The sequence below is a fragment of the Neofelis nebulosa genome, chromosome 1 (genome assembly GCF_028018385.1).
Source record: "Neofelis nebulosa isolate mNeoNeb1 chromosome 1, mNeoNeb1.pri, whole genome shotgun sequence".
Classification (NCBI taxonomy): Eukaryota; Metazoa; Chordata; class Mammalia; order Carnivora; family Felidae; genus Neofelis; species Neofelis nebulosa.
In genome coordinates, this window is record NC_080782.1 from 26508847 (window position 1) to 26529848 (window position 21002).

Below are 21002 nucleotides of genomic sequence, written 5' to 3' on the forward strand. Positions count from 1 at the left end.
TGGAATCTGTGCTTTTCAAACTTGTCCAGCCTCAGCCTTGTCCTTATTGGCTGCTCTGTAGGACTCTATGGCTCTTTTGTCATTCCAGGGTCGAGAATTGAATCAGAGCTAAAACAAGGGTCTAGGTCATAATGAGCGATGAAGAGTTTCTTTGAAAGCTTCCTTGCTAAGGTACCTTGGAATTTGACTATTTATTCCAAATATAGAACAATATTTCCAGGCACAGATAACACCTATCCCCACAGTTATAGACCTTTAGGAGTTTTGTATTGTTAAAACTTGTTTTTCAGACCTTTTAGCCTGCACACAGAGCCCTTTTGTGGTAAGAAATGTCAGAGTCATGATTGAACACTTTGAATTAACATGCACAGTAAACAATATCAAGTGCGTAAACCTTCACGTAGGTTTGTTTTACGTCTTTCAGCACCCATGCTTTTTCAAAGAACGTGTACATCGCGGAGGGCTGCACGCATGGTGGTAATATGGTTATAGCCCCCAGGCCTCTCCAGGCCTTCTGTTTCCATGTATGCAGCAAAACACAGTGGTCTGTGTTTTGATGGACCAGGGCCATCAACAATGATCAAATTAACTAGATAACGGCCAGGTACCCACTTCACTGTTGGCTGATGTAGCTCTTATGTGGCGGGAAACAATGTTCTGGAGCTGTTTAAAGCTTCTCAAGTTTGACAAGTGTGGGTATAAGCTGAGAGAACATGAGGTGGGGCCTGGAATTCTGTTAACTATTTCCTATATACGTTGAGACAGCTTGAGAAAAATGTTTCAAAATTCAGACAGCAGAAAGCTTATACCCCTCACTGAATCCTGATTTGCCAAATGACTGTTCTCCCTCAAACCATTCAGTTTGCTTCTTCAGGAAAATGTATTTTCCATGCTGTTAAGTATTAAAAGCAGTTGACACACTTGACTGGCTTATATTGGGTAAATCTGATGATACTTTTGAGGTATTTTTAAAGAACTTTATTTTGAAGTAATTTTACACTTTTGGAAAAGATGTAAGAAAGTATAAAGAACCTTTGCACAGCCTTCATCCAGATTGTTGCCAATTATTAACATTTTGCCACACATGCTTTCATTCCAAATCTCTCCCCTCCTCCTTCTCCTCCTACTCCTCTTCAAACACACACACACACACACACACACACACACACACACACACACACTCACACAATGATCTTTTTATGGACCACTTGAGAAGTAGGGCCATCATGTTCCCTTACCCCTAAATACTTAAGTCTGTGTTTCCTAAGAACAAGGGCATTCACTTACGTAACCACAGTATAAATATGAAAAGCAAAAATTTGAACACAGACGCAACACTGCTATCTAATTTACAGACTTATTCAGATTTCTCCGGTTGTCTCAATAATACCCTTTATAGCAAAACTTTTTTATTATTTTTTTTGGGATCCAGAATCACACACGGTATTTAATTTTCTGCTCCTAAAAGTCTTTTTAGTTTAGAACATTTCGTCAGGCTGCCTTTGTTTTCATGAAACTGATCATTTTCATGAGCAGAGGACATCTATTCTATAGACTGTCCCCCAAAGTTGAGTTTTTGGCCTCTCTCCTGATGAGATTTATGTTGCCCATCTGACATTTGGATCCTGGGTGTAGGCTCATGAATGTGTTCCCATGGTTGATGATATTGGCTTCCATCACTTGGTTATGCCGGTGACCGCTTGCTTTCTCCACTGTAAAGTTACTATTCATTCCCTCTGTAATTAGTAAGTAATGAGTGAGGAGATGCTTTAAGGGCTATATTAGTACCCTGTCTCCCTCCCCTGGTTTCCACGTCCCCACTATCCTCTGGGAAGGGGTGTTTCATGCATGTTGTTTGTTCCTCCTTCCCCAGTGGTGATCATGTGTGCAAGCAGTGACACGGTCCGGGGCATCATGCTGGCAGCGCACAAGCACGGGATGACCAGTGGAGACTACGCCTTCTTCAACATCGAGCTCTTCAACAGCTCTTCCTACGGTAAATGCTTATACCGCTTCCAGTCTCCCCTCCCTCGAAGGTGTCAAAATGAGGTCATGAGAAAGCTAGTAATTTGAATTACCTCAGTAGATCTGGTTCCATAAAAAGGGTTTTAGAAATCTGTGATATTGAACACTCTGGGGACTGAGTTCTCATGCTTTTCTTCTCTGAGAACTCAGCAAGCAGATACCTCATACTGGTGATGGCAACAGACTTGTTTGGGAGTGAGCATAGCTGTCTCCAGTCCTCCAGATGGTTGTAAATCTAGGCCCTAAAGACCCCTCCTCAGTGTGTTTCCAACTGCAGGTTGCCACCATGATTGACTATTGGAAGAATGTTAGTGAGATTTGGGCATAATTTTTAATAGAATAGACTAGAATATATCAACATAATAGAACATGTCAAAGTGTATTACACATTGCATGTGTATTATTTCATAAAACTTTTATTTTGGAAATATAATTGTATGTGTGTATATATTTATGCATGTTACACATGTGTTTGTAATGGGTTATAGTGTGAAAGTAAAACAACTATTACTGTAAATTGAGGTAAAACATTTTAAAAGCTACTGCTCCCAGCCCCTCTTCCTTCCAGATTACTGCCCTTTAAGCTTCTCCTTTGTAGAAGTTTGAGATCCACCAACACATATCAGTGAAAGAATATAATTTCTTAAAATGGATCTGGGGAAGTTCCCAGTGTTCCTGTGATGGAGGGTGTTTAAGAAGGCCATGAAGATCACAGATACAAAACATTTTCTCCATATGTGATTAGGGCTCTCTCTGAAGGAGACAGTATAGAGCAATGGCACATTTTCTTAAATACTGCATCTTGACTGCTCAAAGCTGAGCAGTTATAGGGAATCATAAGTGTGCTTATCGCAAATGGCTTGTTTATGCTGAGCTCGACTTCCCAGTTCTTGCTGTTGAGATATGGTTAGACAGGATCTAAACATTGAAGCATCCACCTCAGTTTCCTGCTCTGATACCCTGGCTTATTCAAGCAACCCAAGCAATAGCGCATTGTGCATAAACAGATAATAAAACACAGTTCTCACAGGGATAAACAAAAGTTGATGAAACACAAGTAGCTACTGCTTCCTGTAGTGGATAAGATTGGAGATTTGAGGCTTGTAGGGTAAACACCATGTTTTTCCTCCTTGCTGCCATGGTTGTCTTTCCCCTTCTCTTTGTATAAGCAAGTGCTGGTTTCACTTTTTGACCACAGATCAGAATGTAATTATGTTATTGGCTATGGCATTGAGTTCACTGAGATAGTAGTAGAGACTGGTGAAAAATGAAAAACATTTATCCTGAGTTTTGTAAGTTGGTAATGCAAACATAGTATTTATTTGGAGAAAATGATGTGAATGCACAGTATAAATGGGCCAGGGCAATGCAAATATTAGGTACTGGAATTTCTTGCATCCGCAGGTAAAGCTTGTATTACTTTTCCTTGCTAATTATAATACATGAGTATTAAGAAAATTTGAGAGAAATAGAAAATCACAGGGTAGAAAGTAAGTTACTATAAATCTGCCACCCAGCTAAAAGTATATTGATAATATGTAGAAGTATGTACGTCTTGCTTATTTTATAAAAAACATATTTACGAAAATATTTTTTAATAAAGTGTTGATACTGTTTCAAGTGTGGCTATGTAGTATTTTGTAATGCTGATATGCCATCTTTATGTAAATAGTCTGTCATTTTTCAATATTTATGCTGTTCTCAGCTTTTTACTATTAAGAACAGTCCTATATTGAGTGGCTTTGTATGTGCGTGCACACATGCACATACACATAGTTATACATACATATTATCTGTAGGATAAGTTTCTTGAAGTAGAATTTCTGGGTCCAAAGTTTTAAGTTTTTTTTTAAATTTATTTTTATTTATTTATTTATTTATTTATTTATTTATTTTTATTTATTTTTGAGACAGGGAGAGACAGAGCATGAACAGGGGAGGGTCAGAGAGAGGGAGACACAGACACAGAATCTGAAACAGGCTCCAGGCTCCGAGCTGTCAGCACAGAGCCCGACGCGGGGCTCGAACTCACAGACCGCGAGATCATGACCTGAGCCGAAGTCGGCCACTCAACTGACTGAGCCACCCAGGCGCCCCAAAAGTTTTAAGTTTTGATAGATATTGCCAAGTTGACCTCTAAAGAGGTTTACCACTTTATGCTTTTGCAACAAGCTATGAGATTGTTTTTCTGCATCCTTACATCATCTAACTTTTAAATTATTTTATATATTTGAACTTTTTATGTCCATAAGCTAAGTTTTTCAGTTTCTTTATTTATATTCTGTACCATTCTTGTTGAGTTCATTCTTAGAGGTTATGTTTTCTGGTTGTTACTATGATGGTGATCATTTCCCATTACATTTTATAATTGTAGTTGTTATGTAGATAAGCTATGAATTTTTATTTATTTATTTTGCAAGAATTCCACATATTAAATCCTCTGTTCCAGTAGTTTTTATATCATTTTCATATAGGAACAGAGTTTTTCCTTCATTTTGAAGTTGAATATATATTTTTCTTTTCTTATTGCATTGGCAAGAACCTCCAGAATAATATTATATTATATGTATAATATAATATGTATATGTATAATGTATATATTATATTAATTTTTGACTTCTTGAACTGAAGTACATGTTAAGGTATCCTTTTATTTCTAGTTTCTTAAGTGTGGTTTTAAAAATTGGAAATGAGCAGTGAATGTTATCAAATACACTTGACATATACTTTTAATAAATTTCCTAATATTGAGTTCTTGTAGTATTCTTGGAATTAAGTACATTTTGTCATGATGACTTTTTAGATGCACTGCTGATTTTATGTTTTTAGAATCTTATTTAGGATTTTTGAGTCTATATTCACGAGTGAGATTGGACAGTAGTTTTCTTGCCTTGAGGTGGTATTGCCAGTTTTAATATCAGGTTTATATTAGCTTTATAAAATTAATCGGGACACTTTCCATTGTTTTTGTGCTCTAGAACAGTTTATATACCATAAGAATATTCCTTGAAAGATGGAAACAATTCAACTCTGTATCTGGACCTAACTTCTTTTTAGAGGTAATTTTTGAAAAACTTAAAAAAATAGTTTTGAAATAATTTTAGACTTAAAGAAAATCTGCAAAAATAATATAGAGAGTTCATGTATATCTTTTACCCAGATCCCTCTAATGTTAACAACTTAAATAACCATAGTACAATTATCAAAATAAGACTATTAACATTGGTACAATACTACTAACTAAACTACAAGTCTTATTTGAAATTTACTACCTTTCCTCCTAATGATCTTTTTCTGTTCCAGGATCCAAACCATTTAGTTGTTGTATCTCCTTAATCTTTACCAATCTGTGATATTTTCTTAATCTTTGTCACTTATGACCTGACACTTTTGATGAGTTTGTTATTTTGTAGAATGTCTCCCAGTTTGGATTTATCTGTTGTTTTCACATGGTAAGATTGAGTTTATACTTATTTGGCAAGAGTACTACAAAAGCCATGCTGTGTCCTTCTCATTGCATTATATCAGTGTATAACCGGTGTATAATTTTGGGTCAACTTTTTAAAATATATTTTTTCCATGAATTCAGTTTTTCTGCTTCTTGAAAATTTAATTGCAGAGTTACACAGTGTACTCTATACAACCTACAAAGTATCCTTGGTGTTTCTGATTAGGTACCCTTTCTTTTTCACCTGATGGTTGTCAGGTTTTGGGCTCTGGCATCAGTCTCTCTGAGGGGCTGTGCTCTTGGCAAATTGATGCAACCCTGCCCTCCCCCGCAAGTCTTAGTTTCTTCTAATGATAATAATAGTACTTACTTCTTTGTATCAGGCTGAGTAATAAATGAGATAATGTATGTGAGATACATAGCAAACTTCTTGAAATATAATGAATGTTTAATAAATATTAGGTTTATTATTAGTGTTAGTTTGCTTTGATGATTATATATAGTACTCAAAAAATGGTAAGTTCATAAACTTTTCTTGGTATAGTTTTATAGATAAGTTCAGGCCATACATTCCATTAACAAATTAACCAACTTTATCTAATACAGCCTAGGAATGGATGTAGGTGCATTAAGAATTACATCTGCATGCAAGACTCCCACCTATAGTGATTTAAACAAATGTAGAGGTTTATCCTTTACAGAGGTGGGCAGTTGAGAGCAGAGGTGGTCGTTCCATAATGTCATCAAGGATGCAAACTTCTGTTTTTTGGCACCTTTAATCTTAGTGAACAGTGTCCACCCTCAAGATCACAAGATGGTGGCTAGGACTCCAGGGATTGTGTCTTCAATCTAGGCAAGATGAAGGGGGAAAGAGACCATCTCCGTTGACTCAGTTCTGTTTGAAGGCTCTCTGGAAGCCTCTCTCATTAACTTCTTACATATCATTTGCTACCCCTAGTTGTGAGGGAGGGCAGTAAATGTGTGCTTTCAGCTGGACTCATTGTTGTCCCAAATCAATTTAGGAATTTGTTACTAATGGAGAAAGAAGAATGGATGATGGGAAACAAATGTCCCTGTTTGCCACAGACCCTGAAGCCCTTTCCTCCTCAGAGTAGAAGCAGTAGACAGAATCTTATGGCAGGCAGGGGGACCTGGACCAATATTCTGGTGTCCATTATCAGTAAAGGGTCCTCTCTGAGATTTTGTGCCTGAAGAATCAGATATATGTTCAGGAAAAGTTTTTCAACATCCTCCTCTCCCTGTGCTTCCTCCATACAAGTTCTAGGAAAAGGCTCTCTTTTAATTAATACTTAACTTGCCATTGGATTAAAAAAACATATGGACACTGTGTTCATATTTACTGATTACTGGATTGTTTGGTCTTGATGACTACTCAAAAAAAATGATCAGATTTGCCCAAATTATATTGTTACAGGAATTCAGAATATACTATGGGGGGGTGGGGGATTCAAGTGATGGAAAATAAGACCGAAAGGATAGGTTTAACAAAATCTAGAGAGAAGATGATATATATTGCCTTGTAGAGTTTTTTTTTTTTAATTTTTATTATTATTATTTTTTTTTATTTTTGAGACAGAGAGAGACAGAGCATGAACGGGGGAGGGTCAGAGAGAGGGACACATGGAATCTGAAACAGGCTCCAGGCTCCGAGCTGTCAGCACGGAGCCCGACGCGGGGCTTGAACTCACAGACCGCGAGATCATGACCTGAGCCGAAGTCGGCTGCTTAACCGACTGAGCCACCCAGGCGCCCCGCCTTGTAGAGTTTTTAATAGCACCTCTTGGCATTCTTCTTCATTGGCATTATTGTCTTTGGATGTAAGTTAGGTGGCAGGTTATTTAGGTGATCCTGTCCAGGACTGTAAGATTACCGTAGAGCTTTCTTGACTTCCTGATGAACTCAGAGAGCACTAATTAAGGTGAAGATGAAAGCGAAGTAGAGCTACGTGATGCACATAAATTGACTTGTTAAAAGTGGAAAAATAGAAACATTGAGGAGAGATTAGATTTATTATGTCTTGCTGTAAAAATAGTATATGCCCATTAAAGTCAGTTTGTGACCATGAGAAAAGAAAAAGAACTTTCATACAGTCTTTGAACTGTAACATTTAGACGCTTCCTCCTCTGATCTTTCTCTCTGTGTTTCTTTGTTTTTAACATTTTTGTCATCCCATCGCATTGCTCAGTTTTAAAGCTTGGAACACCCCAAACTCTGATGAAATGAAGGCAGGGCAGGTATGGCATGGCACCAGTGTTTGGAGTCTGGCTTGCATTTGAATCCTGCCACTGTTGTTTATTAGCTAAGTGGCTTGGGGCACATTAATTTCCTTGAGCCGCAGTTTCCTTGTCTGGAAGGTGGCAATCATACTTAGATCTTCTTCATGGAGTTGTTATGAGGAATAAAGAATGAAATGCTATAGGAAATGCCATTCACAGTGGAATCACGCAGTAAGTGGTGCTGTTATTACTGATGGGAGGAAGAGTGGACCAGCCTAGCTCATGACAAGCATTTAACACCTAGACATTCGGAGAGGGTAGAGTGAGGCAAGGTCAGTCCAGGTGAACTCCAGGCATTCATTTCGTGGATGTATTCTGTGACGTTTCAGCTTGTTATCCCAGTGTGGGTACCTTTTGCCAGTTCCAGCTCCCTGGCCACAGGAGGGCTTGATGGTGAGCAGGTTACTTCCTCTTTCACAAATATTCTGTGCCCTTACTCTAAATGCTAGCTTGGTGCTCCATGATGTTTAAAACAAAACAAAGCAACACTTTCCTCACTCCTGAATCAACTTCAAAGAATCACCTTCCCTGCCCTACTTTTCACTAGCAGACTTCTTTTTCATCTTCTTGATCCCTTGCTCAGGAGCACTGAAAGAATATGACATTAGTGCTCACCACTCTGAACGTGCCATCATCAAGGTCACCAATGATCTCACTACCAAAGCCATTGGCCTACCTCAGAACAAGTCTCTGTGCCTCTAAAGCAGTGCTGTCCAGTGAAACTTCTGTGACGCTGCCTCTGTTCTGTTCTAGGTTGCCCAGTATGGTGGCTACTAGCCACACGGAGCCATTGAGCACCTGAAATGTGGCCAAGTGTGACCGACCGAGGAACCAAATTTAAAATTTTATTTAATTTTAATTAATTTAAATGTAATTGGGCACACATGTGGCTGGTGGCTGCTCTATTAGGCAGCACAGCTCTAGAGAATTCTGTATTGTTTCCACCCATTTGTTTCTGGAAATCCTGTTTTTCTTTCTTTCTTTCTTTTTTTTTTTTTAAATATAATTTATTGTCAAATTGGTTTCCATACAACACCCAGTGCTCATCCCAACAAGTGCCCTCTTCAATGCCCATCACCCACTTTCTCCTCTTCCCCACTTCCTAACCCTGCTTTTCTTAGTTTTGGTGGCACAGCATTCTTTGGTTCTCTGTTAGCTCCTCTCTGTCTCCTCTTCCTCCTCCTGCCCACTAGAAACAACATCCACAAGGTGTCTGTGCTCAACCCTTCTCCTTCTCTTTCTTATCCAATGTGGTCACTCCCTGGTTTCACTTGAAGCCATTTGGAAATGGCATCCAATACTCTCTAGTGCTCACTCCTTTTTCTGGCTTCAGACTACTATTTCCAACTCTAGCCTGGTGTTGTCATTTGGGCATTCTGTAGTTAGTCACCTTGGGTTGACCGTGACCCTAACTGAAGTCATTACCATTTCCACCTCATATATCCCTCTTCCGCCATCTGGCTCTGCGCTTTCCTTTAATAACATCCCATTTTCCTTTCCTCTTTGGCGTCATCAGCGACGTGCCTCTCTTTTTGTTGTCCCTCACTCCCTAACTCTTCAGAGTCTTGAGATTCCTCTTGCACTGTCCTCTGCTTTTATTCTCAAGGACTCTCCCTCTTACGATTGTAAAAGCAGTAAATATTTTGTATTTATAATTTACTAGATTCAGAAAAATGCAAAGAAAAGAAAAGAAAAGAAAATTTTCCTGTAATTCTAACTACCCAAAGAGCCATGTTTAGTTTTTTGGTGTGTGACTTCCCATTAGAGCCTCTTGTAACCTCTTGCCTGGATTACTGTGGCTGTGAACGCTCCGTGTCTCCCCATTCTAATCCATTGCTATTTCCCAAGGCATGATTCTGATCATGTCATTCTTCTGTTACACTCGTAAATCTCTAGAGGCACCCAGTTGTCTACTGAATTAAATTTGTCCTCGCTGATGGGGCATCATGCCAAGCTAACTGTGCTTTTCCAGTGTTCAACACCCTGTGTATGGGAAATGTTACTGACATATTACAATAAGAAATGCCCACAAAAGTGAGAAGTTACAGTATCGATTATGGTTGTGACAAGGGAACTATTTAGTTTGGCTCAGATTTATTTAAGCATTATTGTTTCCATTTTTTTTTTCTAGAAGACAAAACTCTACAGTTATTCCTCTTTGGATTGTGGTAGACAGATTTATTACATTGGATTTCACTTCTTTCAGAAAAGAGTGTTTTCCTATTTCATAACAGAGATAGTTACTGTTTCCAGTTGTATATGTATTTTCTAATTCCACAGAATAAAACCCTTTAGGGTTAAGTATTTTCTTTCTTATGTGTCTGGAGAATACTCTTTCCCAGAGCTTAGAAACTCTGACCCTCTTTGCCTACAAAATACCATTCCTGTTGAGTCTTGGTATCTCAAATCAATTATAAATGAATCAATAAGTATTGATTGCATGCTTATAAGAAATGGGTTCCTCCTTGGGATGAAGAATGTTCTGGACATTCTTAGAATTGGGGGTCTTCCTGGCAAATGGATCTGGCTCCTTAACAGAGACTGTGTTGCCTGGGTCTTGAGCACCCCGCTGGGTCCCCTGGCTGGTGGCAGTGGCTGTAACTCACTCACTACGGGCACAGCTGCCGTGCATGTTGCAGCTTCCTTGGTGTTTGGGAGGTTTCATATGAAGGAGGAGGACTTTGTCAAGTTTTGTTTGGTGGCTTGAAATTTAATCTGTGCTCATTGAGAGCAGATCTAGTCCTTAATGAATTCTGTCCTCAGCTCTGTCTTATTTATCTTTTAACAGCTCCCTGGCACAGAGTAAGCAATTAATAAATGGTTGCTATTAATAGGATTATGGTTATACAGATGCCCCCACAAATAAATTCTTTGCCTCTGCCTTTTCTCATGCTCTAGACTGAGGCTCCCAGCTGCCTACTTGATGTCATACACATTTGCACCTTTGCCTGTGCCACAGGCTCTGCCAAGCACGCCTTTCCATCCTGTTCTCCTTCTATTAAAATCCTATTCACACATTTAGGACCAGCCGATACCTGCTCCTCCACCTCCCTCGAAACCATCCCCCTTAGGAGTGTGGGAGCCTCTTGCCTCTTCCTCTACCCTCTGCATTGTTTCTTTGTATTCCCCCACCTCCTGCTATAGTAAGCTAACTGTTACCCTGTAATAACTTCAGTTATTTACGTGTCTATTTCTGAATCCCTCTTTTTTTTTTTTTTTTTTTTGAGAGAGAGAGCGAGAGAGAGAGAGAGAGAGAGAGCGAGCATGGGTTGGGGAGGGGCAGAGAGAGAGAGAGAGAGAGAGAGAGAGAGAGAAGGGGAGAGAGGATCCCAAGCAGGTGCCACACCCAGTGTGGAGCTTAACGGGGGGCTTAATCTTATAGCTGTGAGATCATGACCTGAGCCGAAACCAAGAGTCAGATGCCCAGCTGACTGAGCCACCCAGGTGCCCCTCTAAACCCCTCTGTGATGGCGGTGGAAACTGTTCAAGACATTCATGACGTGTCCTGTGCTGGCTATCACAGAACCTTGTGTGTGGTATACAGTTAGTTAATGTTTGTCTGATTTAAGCTGTGGTAGAAGTTCCAGAGCCACCGACTCTTTATGGAGCTTTGTCTATAAGAGCAGAGTGAGTTCCCCGAGCCCTGGCTGCACACTTCCCAGGCATCCTCACTGCTTAGCTGCTGGGCTCCACGTGTCCACTGTGGACTAGGGGCTTGGTGTGAACAACTGACTTTGATGTTGAACTCTAGCGGGCTGAATTCCTTGTTGTATTTCCAGAGATCTGTAGGGGTCATAATGGTAATTCATAGAAACAACAGTTTATTGCCACATGTTGGAAGCCCATGTTTCCTTTTGGGGTCCTGCAGGCCACACATTTCCTCAAAAACGAAATCATAACGAGAAGAGTAATGATTCTTATCCATGTAATCTGCCTTTGCTTTTGTGAGAGGGAGTGCTGTGAAGCAGGGAGGACCCAGTTTCTCAATGCCTCAGTTTCCTCATCTGTAACATAGGATAATGTGCCCGAATCACAGAGAGTCTTGTAAAGATTCAATGAGTTTATATGTATAAAGTGCTCAATAAACAGAGCTTTTATTGTTATATATGTCCAATAAATGTTAGCAATTTTAATTTTGTTACTATTGATGCACTGACGAATATTGTCCAAAAAATAATTGTTATGGTGCTCCCAACACTACAGAGATATAAACCCTCGTGTTCACTTGAGCTACTTTTATTCTGAAGAGATTCCAGAAATATTTCAAAGAATATCAATAATGTCAAACTTTTCCCTGTGAATGGTGCCAGCTTTATCATACTTGTGCATAAGTCTTGTGCACAAGACTTGTGTTGTCACACATAGACTTTCCTGTCATTCCACATCTACATAACATCAGGCTTGTTGCACAGTAGTAACAACTCGGTTGACCTCCACGGTTGATTGTAGGTATTAAAAAAATGTGAATGGAAAGCAAGACAAATTTACTTCTTACTCCTTCAGTGCTGGATTCTCAGGTGCTGAAAGTACAGTTATGTGGTTGAGGCAGTGAAGTCCACAGTGCTTTTATATTCCTCTCCCATTTCAAAGGAACACGTGTCCAAAAGGCCTTCTTCTCCTTTGAGGATCTTGATGTGGTCATGTTATATCCAAGTGCAGAACTGTGACAATACCGCTTGCCCCAGCTGCCAAAAGTAACATGTAGTGACACGCTGCAGCTGAAGAGGGAGAATGGCCCCTTTATGGTGACTGCCTTGGAATTATAAATATTTTTCTTTCTCTGTAGGAGATGGCTCGTGGAAGAGAGGAGACAAGCATGACTTTGAAGCTAAGCAAGCATACTCATCCCTCCAAACAATCACTCTACTGAGGACAGTGAAACCTGAGTTTGAGAAGTTTTCCATGGAGGTGAAAAGTTCTGTTGAGAAACAAGGACTCAATGAGGAGGATTATGTAAGTGCTTGATTATGAGCCGAGACCTTCAGCATCCCGAAAACAGTCTTCTAATTAAATCAGAGGTGACAGTGTCCTATTCTGAACCATTCAAAAATCCCTAGGTTCACGTCTGAATGTCACTGAACTTTTTGTCTTTTTTTTTTCTGACCAGTTCCCCCCTCCTCCATGTCCGTCACCCCACTTTTCCAACTGCTGCAGGAAGGAGAATTGCTTTTTGTGGGTACTTGTGGCCATGCTGAGCAGATGTCTATAGACTTCCAAGGCTTATTCGACTGGGAGCATGGTGGGGGAGAAGATGGACGAAGGAATGCCACAGTTTTGCATGCCTAATTTTTCCAAAGCTTGATGGCATAAGATATTTTGGGTTTTAGAAGGCTCTTTCTTTTGGCCATCTTTTTGGCGACTCTGCTTTTCTCTCCTATGGTAGCGTCACTTCCCCTTGGGTATTCTCGAGCTTCCCACTCCATTAGTGGTGTTTTACTGATGCATTTTCCAAGGGTGGACTAGGGTCAGAAGCTTTGGCCACACTAAGGATTGAGCAGAGAACTCATCTGAGAGGTGGCACCAAAGACAGCCGGCCACACCTCACTTGGTGCCATTGTTTTGCTGCTTCTGGCGTACTTTGCTATGCGGGCCCTCAAACTCTGTGTCCTTCCAGCAAATTCTTTCTCAGAGCAGGGTGAGCAGTGCACTCCTCAGGCTGGTTGGGGGGTTGTGTGTGTGCCGGTTTTCAAAACTGTTCATTCCACAGTGTCCAAAGTGGAAAAGGAGCACCTTCTTAATCATAGATATATGGCTTTGGATAGTCCTTGCCCAAAGTGGATAATGACCATCTTCGTAAGACGAGCTTCATTTGGTCACTTCCAAACAGGGCCTCTCTCGATTTCCTTATTTGAAGGAGTACAGGGTGCAGACATTGTCCTCAGACAGACCTACATTCAGAGCTTGAGTTGAACACTTTTTAGCAGTGTGATCTGGGGCAAATTGCACAGTCTTTGTCCAAACTACTGCTCCCTGTTGGAAGGATTACAGATAATCTATCTGAAGCTTTTAGTGCTATCCGCATCACAAAGTTGGAGCTCAATAAATGAGGCCTCTTTTATGCTATTATCACATTATACCTGTCTTTGTAAGAATGATTTGCTATCAAATGATGTACAAAAGTTCTCATAAATATATTTATTCATGGCTTAAATGTTATATATGTGTATAATATACATATCATTTAAAGTATATACATATGCATACATACTGGATGGTTCTGATTTAGAAAGCCAAAAGGTGTGTGTGTATGCAAATGTGAGCCATGTATGTAATTTAAAATTTCTAGTAGCTACATTTTTTAAATGATTTCAGGAATAAGATTTAGCGATTTATCACTTACATATAACAGCCAGTGCTCATCCCAACAAGTGCCCTCCTTTTAATGCCTCTTGCTCATTTAGCACGTCCCCCCACCCCACATTCCTCCAGCAACTGTCAGTTTGGTCTCTGCATTTAAGAGCCTCTTATGGTTTGTCTCCCTCTCTGTTTTTATATTATTTTTGCTTCCCTTCCCTTATGTTCATCTGTTTTGTATTTTAAATTCCACATAGAAGTGAAATCATGTGATATTTGTCTTTCTCTGATTTATTTTGCTTAGCATTAATACACTCTGGTTCCATCTGTGTTGTTGCAAATAGCAAGATTTCATTCTTTTTGATCACTGAGTAATATTCCATTGTAAATATGTACCGCATCTTCTCTATCCATTCATCAGTCAATGGACATTTGGGCTCTTTCTATAATTTGGCTATTGTTGATAGTGCTGCTATAAACATGGGGGTGCATGTTCCCCTTCAAAACTAGTAGCTACATTTTTAAAAAGTTAAAATAACCAGGTCAAATTAATTTGAATAATACATTTTACTTAACTCACATATAAAATGTTCTTTCAACATTTAATCAATATAAAAATTATGGATGAGATTATATATTCTTTTTTATTATATAAAGTCTTTGAAATTCAGTGTGTGTTTTACCCTAATAGCATATCTAAATTCAGTTCAAATGCTCAGTAGTCATGTGACTAGTGGCTACCATATTGGAGAGTGGGTTCTGAATAATGAAAGAAGTAGAACTTTTGCAATAGAGACCAAGTTGAAGGAAACCTGTGATCGTATTGTCATTATCCAAATCCTTTGCCTCAGGAATAGGAAAGAATGTAAAGGGCACTGAGCACATTTTGTTTGGCCTCCTACCTGAGGCTGTTGAAGTTAAGTATTACAGTAGAGGCTGTCCAACATAATGATACTTCTTGGGCAAAAGAAGTATGTATCTTTGTACCTGCTACAAAGATCCATAACATATTCCAAACCATGTGTCAGTGCTTTAGAGATTAGTTGTAGTTGTGGATTTTAATACTGCTTCCCTCTGATGATGGGATCATTAAAACTGACTTTATAAATAAATAAAAATTATGAGTAGAAATTAGAGCTCGTTATAGTAATTTATTCCAGTTCTGAAAATATGTCTACTTTTCATGCTTACGTGTGTTTTAGTTGGGCTCTTTTGAGTTCATCAGGTTAGTTTAGACAGGAGGTTGTGGGGGCTATTGTGGGAGAGGGAGCTGTGGGAGCCAAAGACCCAGGAGCTGGTGCAGCTGGGACTTACAGGTGCGAGACTTTGCTCTAATGCAGCAGGAGATGCTTAGCACAACTAGAAAGACTTAGTGGTCTTCATTCTAGGGCTCAGCTCCTTTCTAGGTCATTCTGCTTCTCTTCTTTGTACTAATGGGTTGTCTTATCTCTTTACTTAGAATTTCAGTTCATGACACTCATCATGGGCTCTTCGGCCTCTACTATCGATTTCAAATCCAGCAATTTTGGTGGAATCTCTTATTAGTTCTAAAATTTACCACTTATTCTTTGAACAATCACATGGCTTGTGGATAGAGACAATTTTCTTTCTTTTCAATTCTTCTCCTAAGTATGCTTGATTGAAGGTATACTTCATTAAATTAAGCATATTAAATTAAGTATATTTTATTAAAAATTTTAATGGCACTGGCTAGGATTCCAGCGCAGAATTGAATATAAGCAGTGATAATGGACATCCCTGCCTTGTTCTTAACTTTACTACAAAGAACATATAACACATTTCATATCTGTTCATATCACTGTTTAAATATAATGTTGAGTGTGAAGTTTTTGGGAGAGTCCTTAGATTATGGAAGTTCCCTTCTATTCTTTGTTGGTGAAGTTTTGTTTTGTTTTGAAAGAATTACATATTTTGTTGGAATAACTGAAACGAAAATAGCATAGCAAGCATCGAAGTTTATATAATGTAGGTTTAAGTTTATATAATATAGGTTAGGGGAAAGGCTTTGGACACAGGTTAAAAAAATTTTTTTTAACGTTTATTTATTTTGAGAGAGAGAGAGAGAGAGGGAGAGCAAGCAGGGAGGGGCAGAGAGAGGGAAACAGAATCCCAAGCAGGCTGCACGCTGTCAGTGCAGAGCCCGATGTGAGGCTGGATCTCACAAACTGTGAGATCATGACCTGAGCCGAAATCAAGAGTCAGACACTTAACTGACAGCCACTGGCACCCCCATAACTGACAGCCACTGGCACCCCCAGACACAGTTTTTATTGTAGGCACTGTAAATTGTAATATATCGTTGACACTATGTCATATATGTTAGTGTTGTATTCATCATATTTAGCATGTTGGCAGCATCCCTGGAAGGGTTGTGATATTCTCAAAATGCAAAAATTGGAGGGGCGCCTGAGTGGCTGAGTCAGTTGAACATTTGATTTCAGGTCAGGTCACGATCTTATAGGTTTGTGAGTTTAAGCATTGTGTCAGGCTCTGTGCTGACAGCTCAGAGCCTGGAGCCTGCTTCAGATTTTGAGTCTCGCTCTTTGTCGCTCCCCCACTGGCTTTCTCTCTGTCTCTCTCAAAAATAAATAAACATTAAAAAAATGAGAAAAATGCAAAAATTTGAAACTTTAAATTTTTATAAGGCTATACTAAAACATTGGGAGGTTGGAATGGCTATGATTTTTTTAAGTAAAATTACTATCCTATATTTTTAACTTAACAAATTTTGATGGATTAATGCAATTTTGTTTCCAAAAAATTGATCTCCTTTCTCTTCCTCTCTCCCTTTTCCCCTCCATTTTCACCCTTTGTCCTCTCTTTTTAAATTTGGGCTGTTATTGAGATAATTGCAGAGGTACATGCAGTTTTAAGATGCAATACAGAGAGATCACTTGTATACATTGCCCAATTTCCTCCATTGGTAACATTTTGGAAGATTATATATATATAATCACAATACAGATATTGACACTGACCTTACTCAGCTTTCCTCAGTTTTATTTGCACTCCTGTGTGTGTGTGTGTGTAACATAGTATATGCATATTAAGTTCTATGCAGTTTTATCACCTGTGTAGGTTGGGGGTGTTTGAATTTTATCAAATGCCTTTTCTGTATCTGCTGAGATAATCAGATGGTTTCCTCTTTATTCTATTATAATGTAATGAGTTACATTACTAAATTTTCCTCTTTTCCAGTTTTATTGAGCTGTAATTGATATATAACATTGTATAAATTCAATGTTTGATATATGCACATACTGCAAAATGCTTACCACAGTAAGTTTAGTTAATATCCATCACCTTGCATAGTTACAAACTTTTTTCTTGTGATGTGTTTAAAAAAATTTTTTTTAATGTTTATTTATTTTTGAGAGAGAGAGAGAGAGAGAGAGCAAGTGCTAGTGGGGGAGGGGCAGAAAGAGAGGGAGACACAGAATCTGAACTTGGGAATGGCGAGATCATGACCTAAGCCAAAGTTGGACGCTTAAGACTGAGCCACTCAGGCGCCCCTCTTGCGATGAGTTTTAGGGTCTAGTATCTTTGTAACTTTCAAATATACAATACAGGATTGCTAACTATAGTCATCATACTGTACATTAGATTCCCAGAACTTATTTATCCTATAACTGCAAATTTTTGTACCTTTTAATCACCTGCATTACTAGATTTTTCTAATTTTAATAATGTCTGCACTCCTGGCATAACTCTGGTCGCTCTACACTTCAAGACTTTGAGCTTTTCTACTGCCCAGGTCATATAGTGGAGAATAAGAGGCTATTTGCTGCCTGTACATTAGCATCTCTGGGTCAAATACCTACTCTTGTTTCCCTTGTCTTTGGTGGGTGGTTTGGTGGGTGCATGTGTGTGGTATATAGAAAATCAGATTGCTGGGGCACCTGGGTGGCTTAGTCAGTTGTGTCCAGCTTTGGCTCAGGTCATGATCTCTTGGTTCGTGAGTTCAAGCTCCGCATCAGACTCTGTGCTGACAGCTCAGACCCTGGAGCTTGCTTCAAAATCTATGTCTCCCTTTCTCTCAGCTCTTCCCCTGCTCATGCTCTGTCTTTCTCTATCTCAAAAATAAGTAAAAACATTTAAAAAGTTAAAAAAGAGGATTATTAAAAAAAAAGAAAATCAGATTACTTAGGGCTCTTCTATCATTGGGGCTGTGGGTGTTGCATGTACTGTAATGGTCATTAGTACAAGTGTCTTATGATGATATTTCTACCATTCCTATAGGTAATATAAAAATATTTTTAAAAGTACATTTGTTTTCTTACTATTGAACCTACTGGAGACCTGTTCCATTCTGATACATCATGTTTTAGTAGGGCCCCACGGGCACCACTGGAGATGGTGTAACCTGATGGTTAAATATGCAGGCTGGGGGTGTCATAGACCTGGCTCTGTCTCTTACAGTTCTTATCTTGGGCACATTTCTGAAACTCTGTGCATTAGTTTACTGACTCTAAAATGGGGATAATAATTTTTAACTGACAAGGCTGTTGAAAGAACTCAAGGATTGTATATAAATAATACTTAACACAATGTCAGGCATTTAGTAAATATTCAATGGATGATAGCTATTATTTCTCTTACTCTTGTTTCTTATACTCCAGACCAAAGTGTATGATGCTCCTGCATGCCTACCGTAACTAGTACTTGTACTTAACCTTCAGATCTCAGCTCAGATACCATCATCTCCGTATGTGTCTTTCCTGACACTCCAAACTATCTTATGGCACTCTGATCCTTACCATCATAGCCTCTCAGCTAGGTGGGGAATTTTCTTTTTAAAATTTTTTTGGAATGTTTATTTATTTTTGAAGGAGAGAGAGAGAGACAGAGCATAAGCAGAGGAGGAGCAGAGAGACAGGGAGACACAGAAAGTGGGCTCCAGGCTCTGAGCTGTCGGCACAGAGCCCAATGCGGGGCTCGAACCCACAAACCGTGAGATCATGACCTGAACCGAAGTTGGACACCTAACCAACCGACTGAGCCACCCAGGTGCCCCATCAGCTATGTGTGGGATTTTATAATTAAATCTTGTCTCTTCTACCAGACTGTCACCTCTGTGAGAGCAGGAACTATGTCTGTTTCTGTTTATTCTTGCATCCTCTTGCTGTATGCTTGGCACAAAGGAAGCAGCCAATACACTTAAGCTTTTATTATTATGCTTATTAGTTTAGTTATTATTAAACCAGAAGGACATCAAATTCAACCTACTCCTTGCATGGTGACGGAAAGGTAGAAACTGAGGTCCAGTCAGGTGAGGTGGCCTTTCCAAATGTAACCTGTATGCTGCAATCAACATAGCAATGGTGAGTGTTGAATAAATCCTATGCCTAGACCTTGTTAGGTCCACAAAACCAGGAGTTCAGTTTCACTTGTCCTGTGGGAGATGGTATTGGGAGACAGTAATGGGTTTTCACAATGGGGATTCTGAAGACCCTCTAGCAGTCATTAGAAATCTAAAGTTAGAAGTAAAGCTCTGCTGGAGAGGCCCTCAAGTAGCAAAGGGGCTCCCAGCGTGGCTCAGACAAGTGTTTGCAGAGTGCCTGCCTGGCTTTCTCTAGTGGTTTTATTGTGTTGCCCACATGGGCAGTGGCTCTGACTCAAGGATATCTTAATGGGTGTTTGGCCTTTGCCATGTGAGTGGTTCCAATTCTAGGGCACTGGTATTTGGTTTTAGAATGCACTGTGTGGTGGCCAAGCCAAGATTAGTTGCATCCCCTGAATCCTGGTTCAGTGACTTTCTTTTTCCACTACATCAGTCTGACCCTTTTATTAACAACATGCCCACTATGGGGAGTGAACCCGTGACTTGAAGATTAAGTGTCTCAAGCCCGACAAGTGAGTCTGGCAGGCAACACAGGCTGAAGGACTTCTTTTCTTGCACACTGCCTCCCCAAATATACACTTTTAAAATACCAATTTCTCCTTACTCTTTCACACACTTCACAAAATCTGCTGGGACTCTGTCTCTTCTTCATCAGCAGCAACCTGTATTTCCTGTTTTCTTCTGGAGTGTAAATCATTATTTCTTAGATCATGAGATGTTGTTTACTGAGTGCTCCAGAGAACATGGCTGTGAGCTTGATCTGTGACCATGCGGTGGTTCCATCTGGGGTGAGATCCTCATCACCTACAAATTCTTAAGCAGGTATATAAATATCCATGGCCACGAGCTCTGGAAGCCCACAAGATGTGCATTTCTATGCCAGGATGGATATTAAACATTACGCGCCTCAGTGTAAAGCATTCTCATACACTGACGGTACTCACAGAGATGTGGACCATTTATCTTGTAGCAGACCATATGTGGTGCATATGTGAAAATATCCATGTTTCGAGAGAAATGACATTAAACACAGTGGAGTGGGTTCATTTAGTTCTTTAGTGAGAAGTTCTTTCCAAATTCATCCAAGTTTCCATGACCTCTTTAAGTGGATAATGGTCTCTTGACTTAGTGTGCATTAACTCTATACTTATGTACAAACTTTTGTAAGTGAACATGTGCGTATTTCTAGAGAGAGGGGCCAGTACCCCCCACTTGATTCTTAATGGGGTCAGTGTCACAAAAAAGTAAGAATCATTGAACTAGACGATGGCTAGTCAGCATGCCATTTGCCCAATTATTGTCTGAAGCCCCTTTTATTCTCATGGATAGGGCACAACATGGTGTATGCACTGCTGCACTGAGAAATCACTCCCCTGGAAGAAAATGAAGAAACACTTAAATACTTGAATATTTACTAATCTTAAATTTGAAAAACATTAGTTTTATTGCTGAGATGAAAGAGATACCAAGTCATTCCTTCCTTCCTTCATTCTGGGCTAGGGAGTCAGTCTAGTCTTTCCAATTCCTAGTGTTTTCACACTGTCTTTAAGAGGTAGACTCAAATTTGTCCTTGCTA

General features: G+C 39.5%; 1 protein-coding gene across 4 annotated transcripts in view; it reads left to right on the top strand.

Annotated features, from left to right (window-relative positions):
• Window positions 1-21002, top strand: part of NPR3 (natriuretic peptide receptor 3) — a 95681-nt gene that overhangs the window by 12336 nt on the left and 62343 nt on the right. For all 4 annotated transcript variants that reach the window (XM_058716799.1, XM_058716807.1, XM_058716783.1 and 1 more), the window contains exons 2-3: window positions 1874-1996; window positions 12557-12723. In XM_058716799.1, the coding sequence (XP_058572782.1) occupies window positions 1874-1996; window positions 12557-12723 (290 nt within the window). The remainder of the gene's footprint in view (window positions 1-1873; window positions 1997-12556; window positions 12724-21002) is intronic.